General features: G+C 45.0%; 1 protein-coding gene across 3 annotated transcripts in view; it reads left to right on the top strand.

Moving 5' to 3' along the window:
* The window catches only part of SLC4A3 (solute carrier family 4 member 3), a 45315-nt gene extending 23038 nt beyond the window's left edge, over positions 1-22277 (top strand). For 2 of the 3 annotated variants that reach the window (XM_033159760.1, XM_033159768.1), the window contains 17 exons: positions 5560-5711; positions 6403-6583; positions 7346-7481; positions 8020-8200; positions 8897-8996; positions 10101-10285; positions 11685-11901; positions 12180-12404; positions 13845-13993; positions 15269-15463; positions 15644-15850; positions 16606-16695; positions 17643-17809; positions 18292-18545; positions 18933-19102; positions 19390-19563; positions 19931-22277. In XM_033159760.1, coding sequence (XP_033015651.1) covers positions 5560-5711; positions 6403-6583; positions 7346-7481; positions 8020-8200; positions 8897-8996; positions 10101-10285; positions 11685-11901; positions 12180-12404; positions 13845-13993; positions 15269-15463; positions 15644-15850; positions 16606-16695; positions 17643-17809; positions 18292-18545; positions 18933-19102; positions 19390-19563; positions 19931-20008 — 2861 coding nt within the window. In that variant the 3' untranslated portion in view covers positions 20009-22277. The remainder of the gene's footprint in view (positions 1-5559; positions 5712-6402; positions 6584-7345; positions 7482-8019; positions 8201-8896; positions 8997-10100; positions 10286-11684; positions 11902-12179; positions 12405-13844; positions 13994-15268; positions 15464-15643; positions 15851-16605; positions 16696-17642; positions 17810-18291; positions 18546-18932; positions 19103-19389; positions 19564-19930) is intronic. The other variant, XM_033159776.1, reaches the window with a different exon arrangement.
* The last annotated feature ends 894 nt before the right edge of the window (positions 22278-23171 follow it).

The following is a 23171-nucleotide window of genomic DNA, read 5'->3' as shown; positions in this document are numbered from 1 at the left end:
TTTATACTTTTTGCTTGCCTAGATGACGTATGCTGGCATTTCCTCTCAAATCCTGTCAGAAGAAATCCTGAATACTGGACTTAGCAGCTTCCTGGATTGTGTGCTGCCTGAAGAGCTTCAGTCAGAAAAAGGGTCCACCTGCTAAGTCCTGCTCCTTGCCATTGTTGTGATTGTCACATGCCCCTCGACTCCCACCTTCTTAAGGACATAGCAATGGCTGTTCCAGACAGAGAGGATGCAGTGAAGGAGACAGGAGTAGGAGACAGCTCGGAAGTAGGGATAGCCATCTGTGTCCGTAACTCTTTTGGCTATGAGGACTTTGAGGAGTTTGCACTCAACTTTGAAGACTATGACCTATGGGAGGCCATCCAGAACCACTTGGGCTATCCTAACTTGGACCCCACCCGTAAGTACCTGCTGAGACTTATACACGCACTTACCGGTATGCACATTCCCTCACACAACCTGATCTCAACTTTGCTTAGAGTCTAGTCTTGATTGGGTGACCAGGTTCAAAAGAGGTCAGGACCTTTAATAGTTGTGCAGACAATCTCATCCCTGTGTGACAATTAGCATAAAAAAATTCCTTCTACAGAATTATTAAAGGTACAGGGATGTTGTCCTTCTTTGCATCTGGTCATCCTGTCTACCCCTGGGCACATACAGAGCACAGGGAAGTTATACCTTGCCCTATCCCATAAACATACTTTCAGGCATTTGTGTTATTTTGGCATGGAGTCTATCTGTACAAATTTACAAGGGATGGGAGGCTGAAGACACTCAATGACAGTGTATACTTCCTCATTCATACACAAATAGTTGCACTCACGATTTTGCAGTTTGGTTCTAGGTTGTAATTTGTATTTTCTAGAAATACGGCTTTTGGTTACAGTTACACGAGCGTCATGTTCTTTTTTTTTTTTTTAAACTACTTTCGTTGATTTTTATCCATATAACCCAAGTAACAAAATAAACTGTCATGAGACAAACACATAAAAACTAAACCAAACCAAATCCGGGTTGAAATGGGATGTTACATTCACAAGAAGAAATCATAAAGCTGTTTATCCTGATATATGATGTTATAACATATAAAGTGCAACGTATGCTGATTCTACTGAAGACACATAGTGAAACATACATCTTGTAATCCTACTCATATGCACTAAAACCATATTGTGGCACAGAAAACCCTGGGTCTTAATAGATCATCCAGGAGTTCCTATTATCAGTGCTGGACAGAAGCACATAGCATACTTGCTAGAACTGAGTCAGCTCAGGCTGAGAAGCAGAGTAGGGGCTTACAGTATTTATTTATCCAAAGACTTTCCTTTGGGGCCCACAGCCTCCCAGGTCAATTCCAGCATGAATACATAGAGAAATAAGTGAGCAGCTCTGATCTTGGGGTGTACAGGAGGAATGTTTTCTATGCTGCTCATTGGAGTTCTGGCTGATCTAGAGCATGTCTAAATCCTACAATTTAAAGCTGCTATTGCCCCTGGGGGGGGGGGCAGAATATAGGCACCATACAGATATATGTACTTTCCCTGTGTGGTGCTAATTGCAGAAGGGTTTTACATCAATAAAACAGCACTGGGGGAAGAGAATGAAATCTCCTTTCCCCCACAACTGCTGCAATCAGAATTGCAGCTACCAAATACCATTTAATATATATATATTTAAGAAGGCAGGAGATCTTATTATGGATCTCCCACATCAGATCTTGAAGCACCCAACTCAACTTCTGTCTGCACTGCTCAATCCCTCTCCAGGGGGATGTCAGGCATGGGAGGGGGGACACAGATGTATGTGACTGACATGTGAGTAGGCTAATATTATTCTCTATGTTTATAATACAGTCAAACAATCGCACCTGACATGCTTTATACATTTTACACAAGTACATGAGTCATATACCTATATCGCACATATATTTGCCATCAGATGTTATTTCTGGCTCCAGATGAACTGTACAACTTGTCTGTAGAAATTATGAGCACTACATATAATATGACCCCAGAATAGCAGCTAGAGTGCATTAGTATTGATGAGCACTTATTGGTTTTTGTCACTCTTGTGTAGCTGTAAATGGGATGGTGTGGTATCCAGCTGTCAACAGGCCTCAAATCAGGCGCACAGCCAGTGGGAGGAAAAACCCTCCAGCAATGTATAGATTTTGTTTATATTTAATTTACAGTGCAATTTGTATATGTCTACTCAGAAGCAAGCTTCATTAAGTTCAATGGAACTTACACTGAGGTAAGCGTGCATAGAACTGCAGTGTTAGTGACCCAGATTCCCAAGGTGTCAGGCTGTAAAATAGTCCTTCCCATGAGAATGTGGAACAGGGGAGGGAATCCTAGCATTGCAGAGGAGACTGAGAGGAGATATGATGACCATCTTCAAATATCTAAAGGACTATCATGTGGAACAAGCTTGCTTTCTCCTGCTCCAGAGGCTAGGACCTGAACCAATCAATTCAAATTACAAGAAAGGAGACACAACATCAAGAAGAGCTTCCTGACAATAAGCTGTCTGACAGTGGAACAGACTCCCATGAGAGGTGGTGGACTCTTCTTCCTTGGACGTTTTTATGCAGAGGTTGGATGACCATCTGTCATGGATGCTTTAGTTGAGATTCCTGTATTGCAAGCCTTTGGGACTACATGACCCTTGGGGTCCCTTCCAACTCTATGATTCTACTGCATTTCATACTCCCAATATTTATTAAAAGCAGGTGAAGAATAGAAAGAGGGCATGGATAACTGAACTATCCTGAGAACACTTGGCAATACTGTCCAGAAGTGCTGCATTGCTCATAATTTATGCTACCTTTCAGTAATTCTGCTGCTGTTGGGGAAAAACGAGAACCCCTGAACAGTTGCCCTTGGCATGAACCATTAACTTAATCAACCCCCCTCAGCTGTTTTCTGAGAGAGACCACACCACAGTTCCCATGCCTGTCTAGACATTGGCACACACCACCTTAAACACTGCCTGCTTTTTGATGTGGGAGAACAGAAAGGCAGAAAAAGTTGCTTTTTAACTTGTTTATAAATGATCTGGAATGAAGAGTGAGCAGTGTGGTGACAACAAATTGTCCAGGATGGTAAAAGCAAAAAGGAGTTGTGAGGAGCTCCAAAAGCTCCACACTGGACATGGATAAAATAGCAAATGAGGCTTAATTTCAGCAAGTGTCAAGTGATGCACATTAGACTATTTCCCCCACCCTAACTTCTAGGGTCTGAACTGACAGTGATTAACCAGAAAAGAGATCCCGAGGTCATGGTGCAGAGCTCAATTAAAATGGCAACCTAATGTGCAGTAGCTGGAAAAAAGGCAATTCCATGTTAGAGATCATTAGGAAAGAGACTGAAAATGAAACTACCAGTTTGATAATGCTGTTACAATACTCTGTGGTGCAACTGCACCTGGAGTACTGTATACTCTAGTCACCTCACCTCAAAAAAGAGCAGAAAAATATAACCAAATGATCAAGGAGGGAGGAGCGGTGATGAAGAACTCCCTTTGGAGGAGAGGTTACCGGTACATTTGAGGCTTTTTAGTTGGGGAAAAGGTAAGTACCAGTAACAGGGAACATGATAGAGGTATAGTCATGGTGAGGAGAAGGTAGATGCAGAAAAGTTTTTCTCTCCATCTCAAAGTACTGCAAATGAGGCTAATTATGGGGAAGTTCTTCACAAAACTATCCTGTGGAATTTGCTGCCATCCAATATAAAGACAGCCACCAACTTGGACAGGGGTTTAGGCAAATAAATGACGAGGCTATCAGTGGCTACTAGTTTAATTTTCGCTGTATGCTGTCTTCAGTATTGGCATGCATTTCAGTACCATTTGCTGGGGAACATGTGTGGTGAGAGAGCTCATGTTGTACTTGTGGGTTTCCTATAGGCATCTGGCAGCCCCCCCCCCCGAGAGCAGGATGCTGGATTGGTCTCATCCTGCAGGGCTTTTGCAGTCTTAACCTTTGATAGATTACGCCCTAGGTTATTTATGTATGTATGTATGTGAGGGAACCACAAAGCAAAACAGAATAATAAAGTTTGCTCTGTAACATCTCATCTTGTGAACTCAAGTTCAGCCTTGTGTATGCTAAACTATGCAGTTATATGAATGATCTTGTCACTATGTGATAATATGCAAATAGCACACATATGTATGTGAATATTTAGTTCTTCTAAAATTTGGACTGTTTTCCAAAAACATGCTGATCAGAGGGAGCAAAATTTAATATTCAAAAGCATGACAATCAGATGTCCAGATGTTTGCTGTGGGGAGAGTCAGCCTGGTATAGTGTTGGACTAGGACTAGGACGATCCAAGTTCAAATGCCAACTCAGCTACAAAGCTCACTAGGTGACCATGGGGCAGTCACTCGCTGCCTAATCTGCCTCACAAGGTTGTGGTGAGGATAAAATGGGAGCAGGAGAATATTGTGTACTGCCAGAGCTTCTTGGAGGAGATGATCATAAAAAATGTAATAGATAAAATAATAAAGGGTGTGCCTATATACCTGTGATACAATAAAATTCCCTTCCTATACTGTTACTTACAAAGCCCTGAAAACCCTTCGCCCCACTCCCTCACAGCCACAGATAAGCACATTATGTGCCCCCACTGCCTTGGCATTGTTCCTGCAGCTCCCAGAAAACAAACAGCAACAACAAATTGAAGCTGAGCAGAGGTTTTGCCATGCTTCATGGAGTATATCACAGTAGTCATCTTTGCCCCTCTTAAGATAGAGATCTATTGCATAAACACCTGCACCTGCTCAAGAAGAGTGTTCAGGAACAAATGTGTGGGAATAAAAGCCTCTGTTTCCAGGCTGTGTTGCAAACCGCTTCACACTCAGAATGTAGAGCAAGAGAGGGGCCATTGCTCAGTGGTAGAGCATTTGTTTTGCATGCAGAAAACCCCAGGTTCAGCATCCAGCATCTCCTGTTAGAAGCATCTTGGGTAGAAGAGCTGCTGGAGAGCTGCTGCCTTTTGGAGTAAACAGTAGTGATCAAGATAGATCAATGGCCTGGCTCCTTGTGGGACATTTTCATAGCTACCTTGAGACCGCAGCAATCCTGAAAAGAGAGGGGCTGTGTATGCTCTACTTTAAAAAGGAAACATAACACCCCTGGTCCATGCCCAGGTTATCCAAGCTGTGCACTGAGAAAAGCTTAATTCTGTGTTTTGTGTAAATTAAGCAAATTAGAATGAATAGGCTCGTTTTTCATAATTTATTCTGCTTCTTATAGACATGTTGCGGAAGGAAGGAGCTATGCAGAATGCTGCCTCCATGCCCCAGCCTGTGCTAGCAGAAATTCTGCTCATCCCTCTTCTGACTGCTAAGTTTTCACCTAGTATTGCTTACCCCATCTCTTAGGGTTAGAAACATGGGGCTGAAAGCTGAGCTCCTCAGATTTCTGACTATGCTCCTATGGTTGTAGTTATGGCATACATACAACCCTGGCTACAGAATGACAAGTTGCTTTTCTCTTCATTCTTCTGCTTGCCCTTGCCCTTGCTCCTGCCCTGCCTTTTTTTCTAGGCCACCGTTTTGAAGATAATCCAGGAGTAAGAAGACATCTGGTTAAGAAACCCTCCCGGAGCCAGACTACCAGAAGCAGCAAAAAGTCTTTGACTTCACAGTCTGTCAAGAAGAAGAAGAAGAAGAAGAAGCTTGACAGGAAACCCCACGAGGTAATGGCCCTGCCTTGTGGAGACCTCACAATCTACAGGCAAAAATGGTAGCTTCAATCAAGTGCTGGCCATGTTGCCTGTTGGTGAATTGTTTCCCACAGAGGCAGTAATCATAGTCATTATAAGACTATGTGACCCAAAAGTGGGGCTGAAGCAGTGTCTACAGAGTTCATGGCAAGTAGGTAAGTGTAGGTAAGTAGTCTTATCCTAACCTGTGCTCTTTGGGTCTCCCTTGATACAAGATGCCCTATTTCAAGAGGAGAAATGGCTGGCCTGGAAGGGCAAACTAAGGGCTCATCCACATTTTCCGTTTGTGCCATGCCTAGAAAGCACAGGTCCAAGTAATATTCCCTGATGGAAAGGAGAAGTGTGGATGAGCCCTAAATCTTTAGAGACAGTTGAGATAATATGAATCTAGATGACCTCCAGTTATATTCTTCATGTACTCTTGGCCCACAGGCTGTATCAGATCCACAGGATGAAGGCAGGCACATATTTCCTCTGAAGTTATCTCTATTCTCTCATAGCGGATCTTAAGCATTCTGTCATCAACAGGGATCTCTGGTGCTAAGAGGACAGAGCTAAAGAGCACCACCCCATGACAGCAATAGGTGCTAGGTAGGCTATTCTCATGAAAGAACTTGGACAGAGGAAGCAATTGCAGTTCAGTTCCCTTTCTTTCCTCTGACAGGTATTTGTCGAGTTGAATGAATTAGTGGTGGAAAAGAACCAGGACATGCACTGGAAGGAGACAGCGCGCTGGATCAAATTTGAGGAGGATGTGGAGGAGGACACAGCACGGTGGGGGAAGCCTCATGTGGCTTCACTGTCCTTTCGCAGCCTTCTGGAGCTCAGGAAAACTATTGCCCATGGTGAGTAATCAAGGTGGGGCTGAGCTTTTGTCCTGAGATTAAGTGATGTTGACAAGACCTTGATAAAATATCCCAACCTGCAAACAAAAGACACAAATCAACAAGATCTCTCATGATTCAGACTCTCTCAAGGGAAAGAGAGAGAATGGTAGACAATTGTGGGTTGTCTTCTGATTGCCAGGATATCTTTTCCATCATTCATGGCAGCCTGGTCCTGCAGCTGAATGTGCAACACTGAAGTCTTGGGCTAAGAAGGAGGCCACAGAAAAGGTTTGCTTTTTCTCACAAGAGGTTCAGATCCAATTGAAGATTTAGGGCAGGATTCAACTAAGTTGTTGCGTGCAAAGAATGAGGTCCACTCGCACAATGGGACTTTCCTCCTCCTCCTCCTGTGCACTCCCTATGCCCCCTAAATCTGCTCTGGATGGTTGAGGGAGCCCCTAGAACAGGTTTAGGATGTGGGGTGGAAAGGTGAGGGGGGAAGTCCTGTTGAGGGAGAAATACCACAGGGAGATTCTGGGGAGATTGATGTGTGAAATCCCATGCAGTGGGGTACAGATACCGGTACATTTTTGTGAGTGAGCAACATAATGCCCTGAGTCATTGAGATACTGTTATTGCTGTCAGAAGCAAAGTGGTATGAGCTAAAATTTCCTTTGCACAGGAAAAATGATAGGAGACAACAGTCTGAGATACTTTGTGCCTGAGAAATCTCTTCAATGAACTTAAATGACCTAAACCTATTGGTCTTCCTGATCCCAGGAGCTGTTCTGTTGGACCTGGAGCAAACAACATTACCTGGCATTGCTCACCTGGTAGTAGAGACCATGATAATATCAGACCAGATCAAGGCTGAAGACAGAGCCAATGTGCTCAGGGCCCTGCTGCTCAAGCACAGGTAAGTAATGTGCTGGCATTAGAAAGACAGCAGGTTGGGCTGAGTGGCAGGGTCACATGTGGAAGAGCTGCTGAATGTTAAGGAAGAGTGAACAGTGGCATAATATATAAAAGACTGCACAAAAAGACCAGGAATGGCAAGAGGGTGTTGGGTGAGAACAAGATAATTTTTCAGTGTGGAGCTGATGAGGTTCCTGAGGTCCTCTTAGGAACTAGAGATACATAAAGATGTTGGCTGTCTTGGGGCAATGAAATGGATATCTCTAAGTGAAGTTCCGGTGGTGAAAGGAGCTCATACTGTAGCTTAAGATATATATGGGCAGGGAGACCAGGACTTTGGGGTATATAAAGGTCAGGAAAATGGGGGGAGGGAAGCAGGGAAATAGATGAGCAGGGATTTGTTGCTGTGGACACAACAGGAATAAATGATGTGAAAGGTATATTTTCATTTTGGTCAAGCTCTGTGCTGCAATAAACTTTAGCCAAAGAAAGCTGGCCACTGACCTGTATTTCCTTTAACATCTGCATTATTTCTTCAGCCACCCTAATGATGAAAAGGAGGTATTCTTTCCCCGGAACCATTCCAACTCCAGCATGAACTCTATGGTAGGAAACCACCATCACCACCACAATCATGCAGTTGACACATGCATGCCATTGATGGGGGAAGAGCGCATTGAGATGACAGAGCCCAGAATCCATGACCCTGATTATAGAGAGGTGAGTGAGGAACAGGCATGGAGAGCTGAATTGTTCTGAAAAGTACCGTATTTTTCTGCGTATAACACGCCCCCATGTATAAGAAGCTCCCTATTTTGGGGGACTCAAAATTAAGAAAATGGGGGGGATTGCCCCCGTGTATAAGACTACCCTCCTTTTAACATTTTTTTAAGTAAAAAACCCTGATCTTATACACAGAAAAGTACAGTAAGTAGAGTGAAATCTGTGTGTGAGCTAAAGAAAATGCTGAGACCTTCATTGCTAACTGTGCCTTGCTAAGAAATAATGAATTCAAAGCAAAGTACAGATATTTCAATGTTTTCCACAGCTTACTTTATTTCTGCTGGTCACAGGGAAGGAACAAGGAAAAGTAAGAGAAAGTGGCATTGGTCAAGAGGTGGGGGGAAATAGTTGTGGGAGAAACTCTCTGAATTTTCAACAACTTCAAAGCAAGCAAGCAAGCGAGTGAATGAATGTTATAGCATATGCCAAAACAAATCAATTTCTAAATTTGCCTTAAATGAGCATTTAGAATCACAGAGAGCAGCAGGAAAACTATTGGACTTCAGCAACCAGAATGCAGCCTGTCTTTTTATGGTCCTTTCATTTAGAGAGGCAAGTGGCGCTCCAACAGAGTGGGGAGTAAATGTTTTCATAGGCAGCCCTAGCTAATGAGAACCTTTGTTGTTGAGACAGAAAAACATGCACCTTCACAGCTCTGAGGGACACCGTGGCAAATATCTCAAGCTGATGGAGAAGATTCCCGATGATGCAGAGGCCACTGTAGTGCTTGTTGGTAAGGAGTACCGAGCCAAATTCTAGTACTGAGGCCTTGAGCAGGTCTCATCAGAAAATCTGTGGTTTTAACAACAGTAACGTTCTTCCTTTTGCTGGCATTGTCTCACGGGGAGTTCAGGGGTTCGGTGCTGCTGCTACACTGGTGGAGCAGCCATCTTAACCTAGGCTCTCTCAGCCCAGGTGGGGAGGGGTTCAAACCCCACCATGGGGTAGGAGAAGTAATATGGCTCCACTCACCTTTCATATGCCTGGCTGAAAACTGTCTTGGCAAAGGCAAAAAATGTATTGGCCAGCATATTTGAAGTGTTCTGCTGCTGTGCTTGTCATGAAAGCAGCATCATTTGCATTTTGCCAGTGTAATAGAGCTTCTGTCAAGTCCTATAGCCCCTCAGTTACATCAACTCAAGTTTAGGTTTGCTTGTAAGCCTGCTCAGAATTTCTAGGTCAGTCAGAGGTTCTTGATAGTGAAAAGACAATTCTCTAGTAGGTTCTGCTTAGCTGTGGTATGGATGGAGGGAACTCCAGAGAAGCTTCAGAATTTGGCCCTTGGCTTTGTTGAGGTGGCTTCAGAATTAGATCAAGATCACCTCATTAATGGAGATGTCATTTTTCAGTTGCAGTCTTCCCCACTTCTTCTGCAAAAGTAGGGAATGGGGCAGTAACCTCAAACTCTGTGTGCTCAGGTGTTGCATCCTGTGTTACTCACACTGCTCACTGTTAGCAGGTGCTGTAGAGAGGCCACTGCCAGGTGGAACTTGCAGCTAAGGGCTCATCCACACCTCTGTTTGCCCCACCACTTTCTCCTGGGGAAACCCAGTTTATCTCCGAATTGGACCAAAAGGAAATCAGGTTTTCTGCAGACTGCTGTTTGTTCCAGTTCAGCTGTAAAAAGCGTATTTTCCAGGGGAAAGCTGTGGGGCAAATACAAAACCACTTGCAACCATGCCTAGAAAGCATGGGACGGGGAAGTGTGGACAAGCCCTAAATGTGTTCATATGTGTCATTTTGCCAAGACTCCCTAAACCTGGAGCATGCTTCCTGATCTCAGAAGCTTGTTGCTTCCACACTGATCATCATGGTCTTATGCTTCCCTTCCTGATAGGTTGTGTTCAGTTCCTTGAGCAACCAACAATGGCTTTTGTCCGTTTGAATGAGGCTGTGTTCTTGGAGTCAGTCCTGGAAGTCCCAATTCCTGTTCGCTTCATCTTTGTCTTGCTGGGGCCAAGCCAGTCCAACATGGACTACCATGAGATCGGACGTTCCATCTCCACTCTCATGTCAGACAAGGTGAGGAGGAGCTGAATGTTGGTTCAGGCTGGAGAAGACACGAGAAGGGTAGCAGCAAATTTGCTGAAAGATGCATTAGAAAGGGAACATCATGAAGATGCAGCACAATGCCAAGGGAGCACAAGTCAGGAAGGGTTTGTAGACTTCTTCCATGCCTAGAAAGCACAGGTCTGAGTGGTTTTCTGTTTGTTATGCTCCTTTCCCAGGGAAAACCCACTCTTTAGTGCTAAACTGGAGCAAATGTCAATCAAGAGAACACCCGAATTGCTATTTGCTCTGATTGAGTAGTTTTCTGGAGGACAGGGAGAGCGGGGAAGCAGCAGGACAAAAGGAAGCATAGATAAGCATGGTGGGGGCAGGTTGGGAGGCAGGGGGTGTTTGCTCCCCTATAGCACCACCTTTGTCAGGCAATTGATCCAGTATTTCTGCACCACAGACTGCTCTGTGTATGAACCTCTTCCCTTTGCCTCCAGCCATTTTCCTCCTTTGGTTGAATACTCTGCTAATGATTTATGCATGCCCACATGCCCCCTGACTTGCCAGCATGGGGGATGTGGGGAACTGTAAATATGCATGGGCTATGCAGTCTGCACAGAGGAAGGAATGCTCCCTTGGGTGGACTTCTGATGCACATTAAAGCATAGAACCCAGGGAAGAGGAATGTGTTGGGTGGACATGCCCTTTCAGATGCCCCAAATAGCTCAACTGGTGCATTCCTTCACCATGCTGTCCAAACACACTCCTCTAAGTATCAAACATTTTTCTGAAGGCTCTTCCCCACTTGCTAGAAGTTGTTTTTATTTGCTCTGAAATACTCTGTCCTGAATTGGCTTCTGAAGAAGGTATGGTAGCAATCTGACCATAGCAACTTCCTTAAAAAAACAAAAAACATTGTTATTATAATTTTTAATCTTACAGTGCATCCCACTGTTCATAGGATGGAATAGGTGCAAGTCAAACACATTCAACAATATTGCACACTTAGATAAATTGTTAGTGAGAGAATAGAAGGGGAATTGTATACTTTTGTGCATAGACAACCAAGAAAAAAATACATGGATATCCACTGAATAAAAAGTTCATTAAATTTAGTGAACTCATGCTCACAGTAACAATGCTAATAGTGATGGTGATATGTCAGGACAGGAATCAAATGAACAGGGATAGGTGGAGCATATGCTGTTGCCATGACACTGGATTAATACAGCTGTCAATCTGAACTGAGAAGAGAGTTACAGGGTCCTTTGATGACACTGAGATAATATTGGCTTCGAAAGTAGATTGATGAGCTTGTCTTGGGTCCAAGACAGCATCACCAGGCAATGTTATACTGGAGGACAGAGGATAAGTGATGGGCTGTTCTCTGCCTGACTGAACATCTTTCCTTGTTGGCTGACAGCATTTCCATGAAGCTGCTTACATGGCAGATGACCGCCAGGACCTGCTCAATGCCATCAATGAGTTCCTCGACTGTAGCATTGTCATCCCTCCATCAGAAGTGGAGGGGAAGGATTTGCTCAAGTCAATTGCCACCTTCCAGAAAGAGCTGCTGAGGAAGAGGAAAGAGCGGGACCAGAAGAAGTCCACCAAAGAAGGGAATGTTCAGGAAGCCAAAGGTCTCTTCTCTCCTTGCCATTCTGCTTCATGGCCTGGGTAGGGTGGGTGAGGAAGGATTAGCACAGTCCATGTCTTGCCTCTGCATCAGCTCAAAAGAGACTCAGCACAATTTAGTTGATGCTGAGGGAGGGGGGACTTTCTGAAAGTTGGAGTAGGCAGGTATGAGGAACCTGAGTTCGCCCTGTCTAGGGATGCTAGAGGCTGGCACTGGGTGTGAAAGTATCTTGCATCTACTTCCCTCTCCCTTCCCCTCACGCCCACCATGCTGTCTTTGCAGAGATCTGTGAGGTAAAAGCTGAGGAGGAGGAAGAAGGCGAGGAGGAGGATGACCCTCTGAAGCGCACTGGCATTGTCTTTGGTGGTTTGGTGCGGGACATAAAGCGCAGGTACCCCAAGTATCTGAGTGACCTCAAAGACGCCCTGCACAGCCAGTGCCTCGCAGCTGTGCTATTCATCTACTTCGCTGCTCTCTCCCCCGCCATCACCTTTGGGGGACTGCTAGGTAACGAGTCCACCCTCCTCTTCCTTCCTTCCTTCCTCACCTCCCCTGCCCCACTCTAGTTCCTTGCTCAAGCTGGTTCCTATTCAGCTAGGCTGCCCAAGAGATTGAGCACATTAGTTCAATTTTTGCCTGTGCTTATACTGGCTAAGTGGCTGGGATTGGTTCATCTGTGCCTGTGCCCTTGCTGGGCAAGTGGGTGGGCTCAGTTGGCTCTTGCTATGTTCAGATGGGTTTGGCTCTATCCCATTGCACTCTTGCCTGGCTCTGGGGCTTTCCAGTCTATGCATGTTCCTTTCCTGTTCTCTATGGTAACAATAAAAGCATTTTACTGCTCTTAATAGTCACTTCCCAATATTGCTAATTTGTACGCAACCCAGAGTCCTGAATTGGATGGGCAGAGGCCAGTGTAAGACAGGAGAGGGTCTCAACAAATCTCTGCAGAGAAACATCAGTAAGGGTCAAAATGGCCTCCTGCAATCCACCAAAATGCTGGGGGCCAAGGCTTGCACGTGGACATTGCGCTCATATCCCTGAAAACAAATAACAGTGCACTGGCACTGGCCCTTAATTATCTGGGGTTAGGATAAAGAATTTGTTTAATGGTGAGAAGAATTGTCCCTTTGTTATTGAACAGATTGGGGGTATCTTAAGCCCAATTACCCACAACCCATTATTCTATATGTGTTCATGGGCGCAAAGGAATTTATTACTTCTTAAGCACTTGAAGCAACAATATTGCTAAAGCAAAATAGGTCTGATTTGGATGGGGGACTCCGCTTGCGAACCCTATGTATGCTCCCTTAAGTTCCATTATGGAAGAAAGGTGGGGTATAAATGTAAATAAATAAATGATTTTTTAAAGGTGTCATATAATATAAAAATAATAACAACAACAACTGTAACAGAGCAATATATCCATGGGCTTACATTCTGCATTTTCCTCTCATATTAGAGGTAGATCCAGACATCAGTTTACCCTGCTCCAACAGGGTGGATACCATTCTCCCTAGGACACTTACTACTCAGAAAACTCTGTCCCCCCCCCATGTTTATGGGTAGGGACCGGTACAAACACTCCCAAGAAGGTAACCAAAATAAGCAGAGGATTCAAAATCTCTGCAGCTAGAATATATCTCCAATCACATGCTGGACTCTAACAAGGGTGTATTTCTGTACAGGAATGCATTCTGTGATGGAAATTATCTGTTAGAATTTAATATGAAGGAATTTGTTCATGTTGAGGTTCCTTGGTCTAACTGTTCCACAAAATTATCCAACAGTAGCGTATCTGTGCATGGAGGGACTGATTGGCAGTGGCAATTGAGAGAAAAGGCTATGAGTTTTCTCTTGTGGTGAGCCCCACCCACCAGGGGGAGCTGGGCACATGTTTCTGTCTGCCACTCTGCAGTTTGTCCCAGAGGCATTGCTCTTTCTCTACAGGTGAGAAGACAGAAGGTCTCATGGGCGTTTCGGAGTTGATCATCTCCACCTCAGTGCTGGGCATGCTCTTTTCTCTGCTGAGTGCCCAGCCTCTCCTTGTCATTGGCTTCTCAGGGCCCCTGCTGGTCTTTGAAGAAGCTTTTTACAAGGTACCTGTAAACTGGCGTCTTCCTTGGTTCTACATTGCCACTTTCACATGCAGATGTCCCACATGCCGCATGCTGCTGCGCACTGCTTATGAAGTGCCCATATAGGACACTATAAGGCTTAAATCTGGCCTAATTCACACATTACTTGAGTAGTGAGGGTGTCACCAAAATTCCAAATGACATCGGGGCAGAACTGTGTGAGAAACTGTTTTTGTTAACTTATTTCCACCTATATGGATGGGGTTTTAACTACCTCAGTGGAATCACCTGAAAATGAGAGGTTTGTGTTCCCAGCTACATGGGAGTCACTGTACACAAATGGATTTATTTCCTGCTTACATGCTGATCCCACACTGCTTAGGTAATATCATAATTTAGTGACTTCAAGGCTAGAATTGACTCCATGCTGAGAGGTGACTCCTCTCAAATAATCCCCATCATCTTCTGCACCCTCTCAAATCATCACAATAATCTTCTGCAGCCTGCGAATAGAGATATTTGGTTTATTAAACAATGTGCCTACATTATCCTTGTTGAGGAAATGCTATGCCCATACCAGAGAGCGCCACTGCACAGGGTAGGAGCATGTGCTCTCAATTTAATGATACAGGATGCATGCATTGCTTTAACCAAGGAGGCCCAAATGCCTCAATCTGCCATGGTGGGCTGAAAGAGTAGTTATTGGCCAACACTGCTGCTACTGTATTTCTGTTGCTTTGGGCATTTCTGATCTTTGCTTGCATGGGAATTTGCCCACAGAGTGTCCCAGAGTTACCTCAAGAGGGTTTGACAATTATGGTGGAGCAAGACTTGAGCACAGATTTCAAAAGTGTTTGGTGATGGGTATGCAGTACAGTGTTTATGGTGGATAATACTCAAATGTGCCTCAAAACAGCCTGGTAACGTTTTGGTAGCACAAGACACTGGATGCTGATGACCATGTAACTGAACAGAGGATGAAGCCTAATGGTTTCCTTTTCTTGCTGGGTTGTTTGGCACCTCCCCTCCATCAAACCAGGAGGGGTTTATAATGCCTCAACTGTAGGCTTGCATACTTCCCAGAGGGGTTGCGCTAAAACTCTTTTTGTGTTGCCCTCCTGGGACTGCAAACACAGTGAGCTTGTCAAATACATAACAGTCTGCAAAGTTTAGCAGGCCACATGTTGTGCAGAGTTGCTCTTCAAAATGAGCCAAGGTGCAAAGAATGGAAGGGAAACATGTTCAAGCCAGTTCCCTTATTTCTGTCACCTTTGTTTCTTTTCTTTTCTTTGGCAGTTCTGCCAGAGCCAGGGCATTGAGTATCTAACAGGCCGGGTGTGGATTGGCCTCTGGCTTATTGTCTTCATTTTCATCATTGTGGCCGCTGAGGGCAGCTTCCTGGTGCGATACATCTCCCCCTTTACCCAGGAGATCTTTGCCTTCCTTATCTCCCTCATCTTTATTTATGAAACATTCTACAAACTTTACAAGGTGAGCTTGGGATCTGGATCTGCCTGGCTGGCCTGCTGGTATCAACTCTGTGCCAGCATTATGAGACATACTGTGGGTTATTGTTGACTTCTTGCACACCACCCTTGAGTAGGAAGATTAACAACTTTTCCGTCTTTCATGGCTGTCTGTAAGTGTCCTCTTCTGACACTATATTCCCAGGTATTTACAGAGCACCCACTACTGAGGTTCTACCCGCCAAATCTTCCGAGAGATCTAAATAGCAGCACATTGCCTCCTGATTCCATGGCTCTTGACACTCAGATGCAGCCCAACACTGCCCTGCTGTCCCTCATCCTCATGTTGGGAACCTTCTTCATTGCATTCTTCATGCGCAAGTTTAAGAACAGCCGTTTCCTAGGAGGAAAGGTGAGGCTAAGGCCTAAGGCCTAAATAGCAAGAAGTGTGGTGGCATTTCCCCATACAGACATTTTGGTGGGACATCTAGCCTTTCCATTCTACATGTTCAGTGAAGCAGGGGGATTTTTCCTGTACTAAGAGCAATAATAGGTGGAGATATTGTTCTGATCCCCTTCCATGCATAGCTTTTTATGGAGAGAGCCTGGCTCTAGTCAATACCACGGAGGCCAAAGGTACATTACTTCCCCCAGGATGCTGAAGTTCAACCACAGAAATGTAGAGGCTCAGCTGGACACTCCACAGGGCACCTTTCCTCAACAAAGCACTCTTCAGATGTTTTGGACTCCAACTCTTACCAGCCTTGGGCTCCATGGCTAATAATAAGAGATGTTGGTAGTTCTAGCCAAAAGCATATGGAGGGTACCAGGTTGGGGAGGGTTGCTCTGGGGCATGCCCAGATGTTATCCAGATACCATTTTGAATCTGGCTGTCATTCCCATATGATTGACATATAAGGTGGCCAGGGACTGGCAGTGTAGAGGTGGAGAGAAGGATCAGACATCTTAGCATCATCTTTAAGAACTTTATTCTAACATTATACCAAACCCCATCACCAAGCATTTTCAGACAGAGTCATATTCTTTGTGCAGTGGTGAGAAATTCTTCAGTGGATGAAAGACCAGATAGGGTATTTTGGGCTCAGCTCCTAGCAACATCTCCAGCATGCCCTGTGTTTACTTTCATCTCCTGTGCTTGGTCTGTAGGCCCGGCGAATCATTGGAGATTTTGGAATCCCTATCTCCATCCTTGTCATGGTTCTGGTGGACTACACCATCACTGATACATATACCCAGGTAGGTACTGCCTGTTCCAACTCTTCGCCACCCAGCGGGTATGAAGGACATGTGTTTTTTGAGGTGTTTGGACTTTAATCTGAGACTTCCACTGTCTATGTGGGTGCCAGCATCTGTGTCTTTTCAGTCAGTGTAAATTTCACATGAAAGCAAGACTTCTAAACAGGAAACAAATCCAGTTCAGGCCATTCTGTGAGTTACCCTACATTGTTGAATGTGTCCCTGTTACCTCTAGCTGGATTGTCTGTGGAATGTATAGTCACCTAAGGAAAGAATGCATGTCTGGTTGGGCTTCCGAATAGTGTCAGATGCTATATTGGCCTAGGGTCTTCAGGTTGGCTGTGATGGCTGTGCTGAGAGAGGCATACATGTCTTTAGTGTGCATACAAGCCGTAATTTGGAATTGCTATGTGCAACTGGTAGTTTTATCATGTTAGGCTGGGATTCCTTCTAATCTGCAGTAACTTCAAGAAAAGATGCAAAATCTGCCATGTGAAAACTTCTGTGATCCCTGATCAGTGTTCTAAACTAGAAATGAAGCAAGGGAAGTGGGATATTACAAAGTAATGCAGATGTTTTGCATCCCAGACACATTTCCTCTGTGTGACTGCACAGCCCATCATTATATACATATAGAGAAGCAGAGCCCACTGCAGACAGTGCACAGGTGCACTACAGCAGCTATGGGAATTGAGCAAGCTCAGTGAATGCATCGGAGACCCATTAAGACATACACCCAAACGACAGTACAGGCATGTCCAATTAACATGACTTTGACATAGATGCCAAAATAAAACAGCACATTCCAAGCTTTCTGTGGCATTCCTAATGGAACTGGAACCTACTGGTGAAGGGTGGGTAATAAAGTTCTTGTTGATTATGATACCTATTCCATGCAGAAAACAAGACTGATGTCTTTTCCTCCATGTTTTATGCTGTCACCACAGAAGCTGAATGTTCCCTCAGTGCTGTCAGTCACAACCCCCAACAAGCGTGGCTGGTTCATCCATCCCTTAGGAAGCAACCAGGTGTTTCCCATGTGGATGATGTTTGCTTCTGCCATCCCTGCACTTCTGGTCTTCATCCTTATCTTTATGGAAACCCAGATCACCACGTAAGTGCCAGGCCTCCACACTGGGGGACAGCTCATTCTGTACCTATCACCCTGTAGAAATGCTAAGTAAAATTAAATAATTGCAGCAGCTATAATTAGAATTGGTGTTGGGTGGGAAGAGAAGTCAGAATCAAGGGGATGGGCAGAGTGACCCCTTCTGAGGGGATGTCACAACAGGCTCCTAACTTCATTTGTCCTTGCAGTCTACATTGAATAATAAGGGACTAGTGTTTCCATAGCTCCCAGGAGGTCTTTTCTATAGTGTGATGCATGTTATTTGTCTTGTATGCTCCCTTTGCTGACCACATGCTTTGATTCTTCCAAGTCTCCCAATTAGAAAGAGCTGCTGCAAAAATAATAACAATAACAATAAATTCAAAATACCGTGTGCCACTGCTCCCCTTGCTAGAGCAAAAATCTGTTACGTTGGTCACTGAAACTCAAGTTTGTTCTGCCCCCCTCCCTTCCCATCTCCTTTGCAGCCTGATTGTCAGCAAGAAGGAACGGAAGTTGATAAAGGGATCGGGCTTCCACCTTGATTTGCTGCTCATTGGTACAATGGGAGGGCTCTGTGCCCTTTTTGGGCTGCCTTGGCTCACGGCTGCCACGGTCCGCTCAGTCACTCACGTCAACGCCCTCACAGTCATGAGCAAGGCAATTGCACCTGGTGAGAAGCCAAAGATTGAGGAAGTGAAGGAGCAGCGTGTGACAGGAGTGCTCATCGCTGGCCTTGTTGGTGAGGTCCACACAGAGGAGCTTGTTCTCTGAGGTGGTTGTGTGCATCTTAGCTCATTTGAGCAACCTGAATTTGTTCTGCAGGCATTCATTTCCCTGTGGTGTAGTGACTCTCTACTTGTGGCATACTGTGGTGGTGGTGGGGTGGAGCTTGTGGGAACATGGCTCTGTGAATCTAGTGGACACATACAGTAAAACAGTGAGCCTGCAAATCTCCTTGTTCTTTCTAACCACAGTTCTGTGTCTCTATATAAGCACCAGGCCTATTCAGTATATATCCAGGGGTGTACACGTGTGTCAATGTCAGGCATTGTCTCATGTTCTGACCGTGAAGTATGGGTGTACCTGTGTGTAGAAAGAGAATGCAACACTGTATCCTGCTCTTCAGGCCTGTCCATCGTGATGGGGAATGTACTACGGCAGATCCCATTGGCTGTGCTGTTTGGGATTTTCCTATATATGGGTGTGACGTCACTGACTGGCATCCAGCTCTATGAGCGGCTCCTCCTTATCTTCATGCCATCCAAACACCATCCTGATCATGTCTATGTTGTCAAGGTAGGTGCACTGGGGGAGTGGTGAAAGGGGTGGCAAGTTCAGTGGGTGGGCAAGTTGAGATGGGCCTGAAAATAAAGATGGAGGAGGACAGGAGAAAGGCATTCAGTGGCTGGCTTGACTGGCATGGGGAGGAAACCACTTACTGAGTGGTACCAGCACAGCTTTATGAGAGATAACCGTTCCATAGAAGGGAATGGAGTATTACACTGAAGGTCTGGTACTTTGTCAAGTGCTAAAAAATAGAGCTGCCCAAAGAAGGGTGCATCATCTGGCTGGCTTACCTTTAGGTGAAGACCTGGAGAATGAACCTGTTCACATGCATCCAGCTAGCCTGCATTGTGCTGCTGTGGGTGGTGAAATCCACTGTGGCATCGCTGGCTTTCCCATTTGTCCTGATCATGACAGTCCCCCTGCGACGATTCCTGCTGCCACGTTTCTTCCATGAGAGAGAACTCAAAGCGGTAAGCCTGATGTCTTAAACTGTTACGGGAGTCCCAGTCCTTATTCAGCCATTGGCCTAAAGTGTATGCATCAGATTTGGTTAAATGTTCACTATCATAACTTAAAAACTTTTCATGGCATCGTGATATAATGTTTGAAGCTGGAGAGCAAGAGACTTTGTTGTCACCTTCTTTACTGTCCTGCAGTACTGTGTTGGAGAACCAGTTTGGGAGGCACACATTGTGAATTTTCCTAGAGACCACCCAAACCTGCCTGTAGATTCACTGTGCTCTGAGGTATCTGCTCTGAAAAAGAGATGGCCTTGGACCACCTTGTATTTGAATGGCTGCTTAACTCTTTTCTTCTGTCCTTCCCTCCCACTTGCAGCTGGATTCCGAGGATGCAGAACCAAACTTTGATGAAGATGGGCAGGATGAGTACAATGAGCTTCACATGCCTGTGTGAGAAGTTGGCATGTGTCTACTGGCCCTGGTACTCCCTTGGCTTCATGGGATAAGCCTTCTTTCCCTGTGCTTTCCTTGAACAACCACCAACCTGAAGTGGCTTTGAAATTATTGTGGGCCTGGACCAACTGGCAGCTGTGTCATAGCCCTTCAAGGAAGCTCCAGGCCACAAAAGGAAGCTTGGGCCAAGCAGCGCAAGAGATGCTGCCTTCTGGACAGACACAGAGTATGGGGCCAGCACCACCACCCCCCATTTCCCCCAAGCAGAGCTTGCTGGTGTTGGTGCTGTGCCATGCGTAGGCCAGAGTAGGTACCTTAGCCAGCTCTCATTAGCCTCCTCCCCTCAGAAGAGAAGTAGACTGCAATGTTTTGCTAAGGGGAGAACAGCAGCAGGCCAGCAAAGGAAAAGAGCAGCTAGGTCCTGCCAGAAATGCCAAGCCTGATAGCATTCAGGCAGAGCCAACAGATTCCTGGGGTGGGAGATTTCACATGCACCGACTGGTCTCTCCATGCTGAACCGTTGCCATTCAGTCCCATGACTGTGCCCATGAACATTCAACAGTTTGTGGTCCACCTCCCATTCTGCATGATGTCCTTAGCTAAGATTTCCTGCCCACAGAAGACTCTGAACCTCTTCCATTTGAGGAATGGCAGTGATGATTGCTGAAGCCAGTAAACTGCTGGGTGAGTGAGCAAGGGCCTTGTGCACCCTGATTTGCTCTGCAAGTATAATGCAGGTACTTGTGCAATATCCATGTGCACATGCGTCTGCTTGTGCACGGTGCTGTGCCTGTTCTCACCATCTCTCAGGACAGCCGTAAAGGTGGCGCAAAGAGTAGACAGTGATTTGTGAAGTAGATCTCCACCCCCAGACAGAAAAAGGAAGTGCAGGTAAAACTTGCCAACATAACCCGGAGACCAGGAAACAGCTAACCTAATGATTGAATGAAGACTATGATCATCTCATGGTCAGGAAATCATCACACAGATTTGACACCACTCTTGTGGCTCACTGCCCTCTTCAGGTCCAGTGGAAAACAGGAACTCCCAACATCAGTGTAGTAGGCAAGCGGAAACACTGGCACCTTGGCCTTTGGTATTTTCCTGATCACGTAACAGAACCTCTTACCTATTGTACTAGACTTTGTGCTCCAGACTACAACTCCTCCTTCAGTATTTCCAGTTTCATCTTGTTTCTTGCTGTAGCCTCTTCCTCACAGCTCCTGCTCTATTCTCCATCCTCTGCACGGCTATTGCATTTCTCACCTTGTTCTTGCCTTGTAGTGGCCCCAGCTTGAGCAAGATTCACTACCAGATCCAAGTCTCCAGGAGGCCACCCCCTTAGCAACTGGAATGGGGATGGCTCTGAGGAGGGCTGAGGTACTCTGCCACTGTGGCATTGAGCCATTGCACTGTATGAGCCCTCTGTAGCACTTGGGGCTTCTCTTCATTCATCCCTTGACATTTCCAAGTTGGTGGCCTCCAATTCCTGGCTCCTCCTCAGTCCCTCACAACCACTCCCCCAACACCATCGTCAGCTGCCTTCTTGTACTCTTAAACCCTGCTATTTTCATATTTCACTTCAACTGCCATATAAAGAAAATTCAGATTTTTGTGATAGGACTAAATTGCACAGAAATATGCATTTGTTTCAGTCACCGAATCTGATTTTTAGAAACAGAATACTGTGCTTCCTTGTACTTCATTGGTGAATGTCACGTATCTAGTCCTGGGCACTGCACAGGTGGTGTGTTCCATGTGGTTGAGCACATGCACAAACACCATCAGTGCAAGGTTTCAAAGAGCTGCTCTCCCACTGGGCCATCACATGGGGACTCTACACTGTGATGTCCTGTAGCTAAATCTGTTGTGTTAGATTACGTATATGGAATAATGGGGTGTGCAAATGTGCCAGCTGTGACTCCTGCCGTACCCAGGCATAAAACCATGTGGCTTAAGAGTTTGGCTCATGGAACTACTCTGGGCCATTGCTTGCTCCCTGTCTATAAAATGGAGGCTGTCCCTCCCCACCTACCTCAGGGGCTGCCTGCTGATGGCTGGATAGTTATGAGGCCATAGGTTTTCCTCTACTCATTCCCAGCTGGCTGCCAGCCTGCCCCACCCATAGACAGTGACCTCCATTGTGCCCTGCATAGCCAGGATTAGGAAACTTGAACTGTTGGGGGCAAAGTCCCTGGTACTCTGCCTGTGCATTACGACTCCTCTGAATGTAATAGGAATGGATATGCACCAATAAACCCTTCAATGGAGCATTGCACCTGGATTCTTGTTCTGCGCACCAGAAACAGACAACTCAGGAAGGAATAGTCACTCAAGTAGGATCATAGGAACAAACTGGAGTATGATAGGCCCTTCCCAGCATGACATGGATGCATGTATTCTTAACATAAGGCAACATCATTTGTCAATATGCTGGTCTGAGGCTTCAGAAACATGAAAGATTCCAGCAAGGCTGTGTGGAGGCATAGCTTGCCAACGAGATCTGTTTCTAGAAAATGCACATCCCTGTTGCTGGAATCTCTCATGTTTCTGAAGCCTCAGTCCAGCATATTAACAAATTGATGTTTGGCTGGCAGTGTCCCTTCAAGCTCTCACTATCAAGCTCATGATCTTGAGGCAAAAACTAACATCAAATCACCCCTCCACTTAAAAATGTATTTATTGACTTTTTCAAAACTCAACAGAATACGTAAAACAAACCAATACAACAATTACAAACACATTACAAACACAAAAATAAAAACTATACAAACAAACTACAAAATACAAAAATGAAAAACAAGAAATTATTAAAGACTGCTTCTTTCCTTAACATTGTTACTTGACTTCCTCACGTCTGCCCTTCCTGCGTTCATTGTCATTCATCTTTAGTAATTTCTTTACATTGTACAAACCATATTTTCCAAAAAATCTTATCCATTTCTTAAATTATTTTCTTAATTCATTATTTCACATTTCCTTAACACTTAACATAGTTCTAAATCTGCAGTCTAACATTTCTTCCAAGTTCCTTCTAAATTTCAATCTGACTATATTTTTCCAAATACATTTTAAATTTCTTCCATTCTTCTCCCACTGCGTTGTCCCTCTGGTCACAGAGTTTCCCGGTCATCTCAGCAAGTTCCATATAGTCCATCATTTTC

This window comes from Lacerta agilis, chromosome 1, assembly GCF_009819535.1.
Source record: "Lacerta agilis isolate rLacAgi1 chromosome 1, rLacAgi1.pri, whole genome shotgun sequence".
Lineage (NCBI taxonomy): Eukaryota > Metazoa > Chordata > Lepidosauria > Squamata > Lacertidae > Lacerta > Lacerta agilis.
This window is presented reverse-complemented; position numbering and strand designations above follow the sequence as displayed.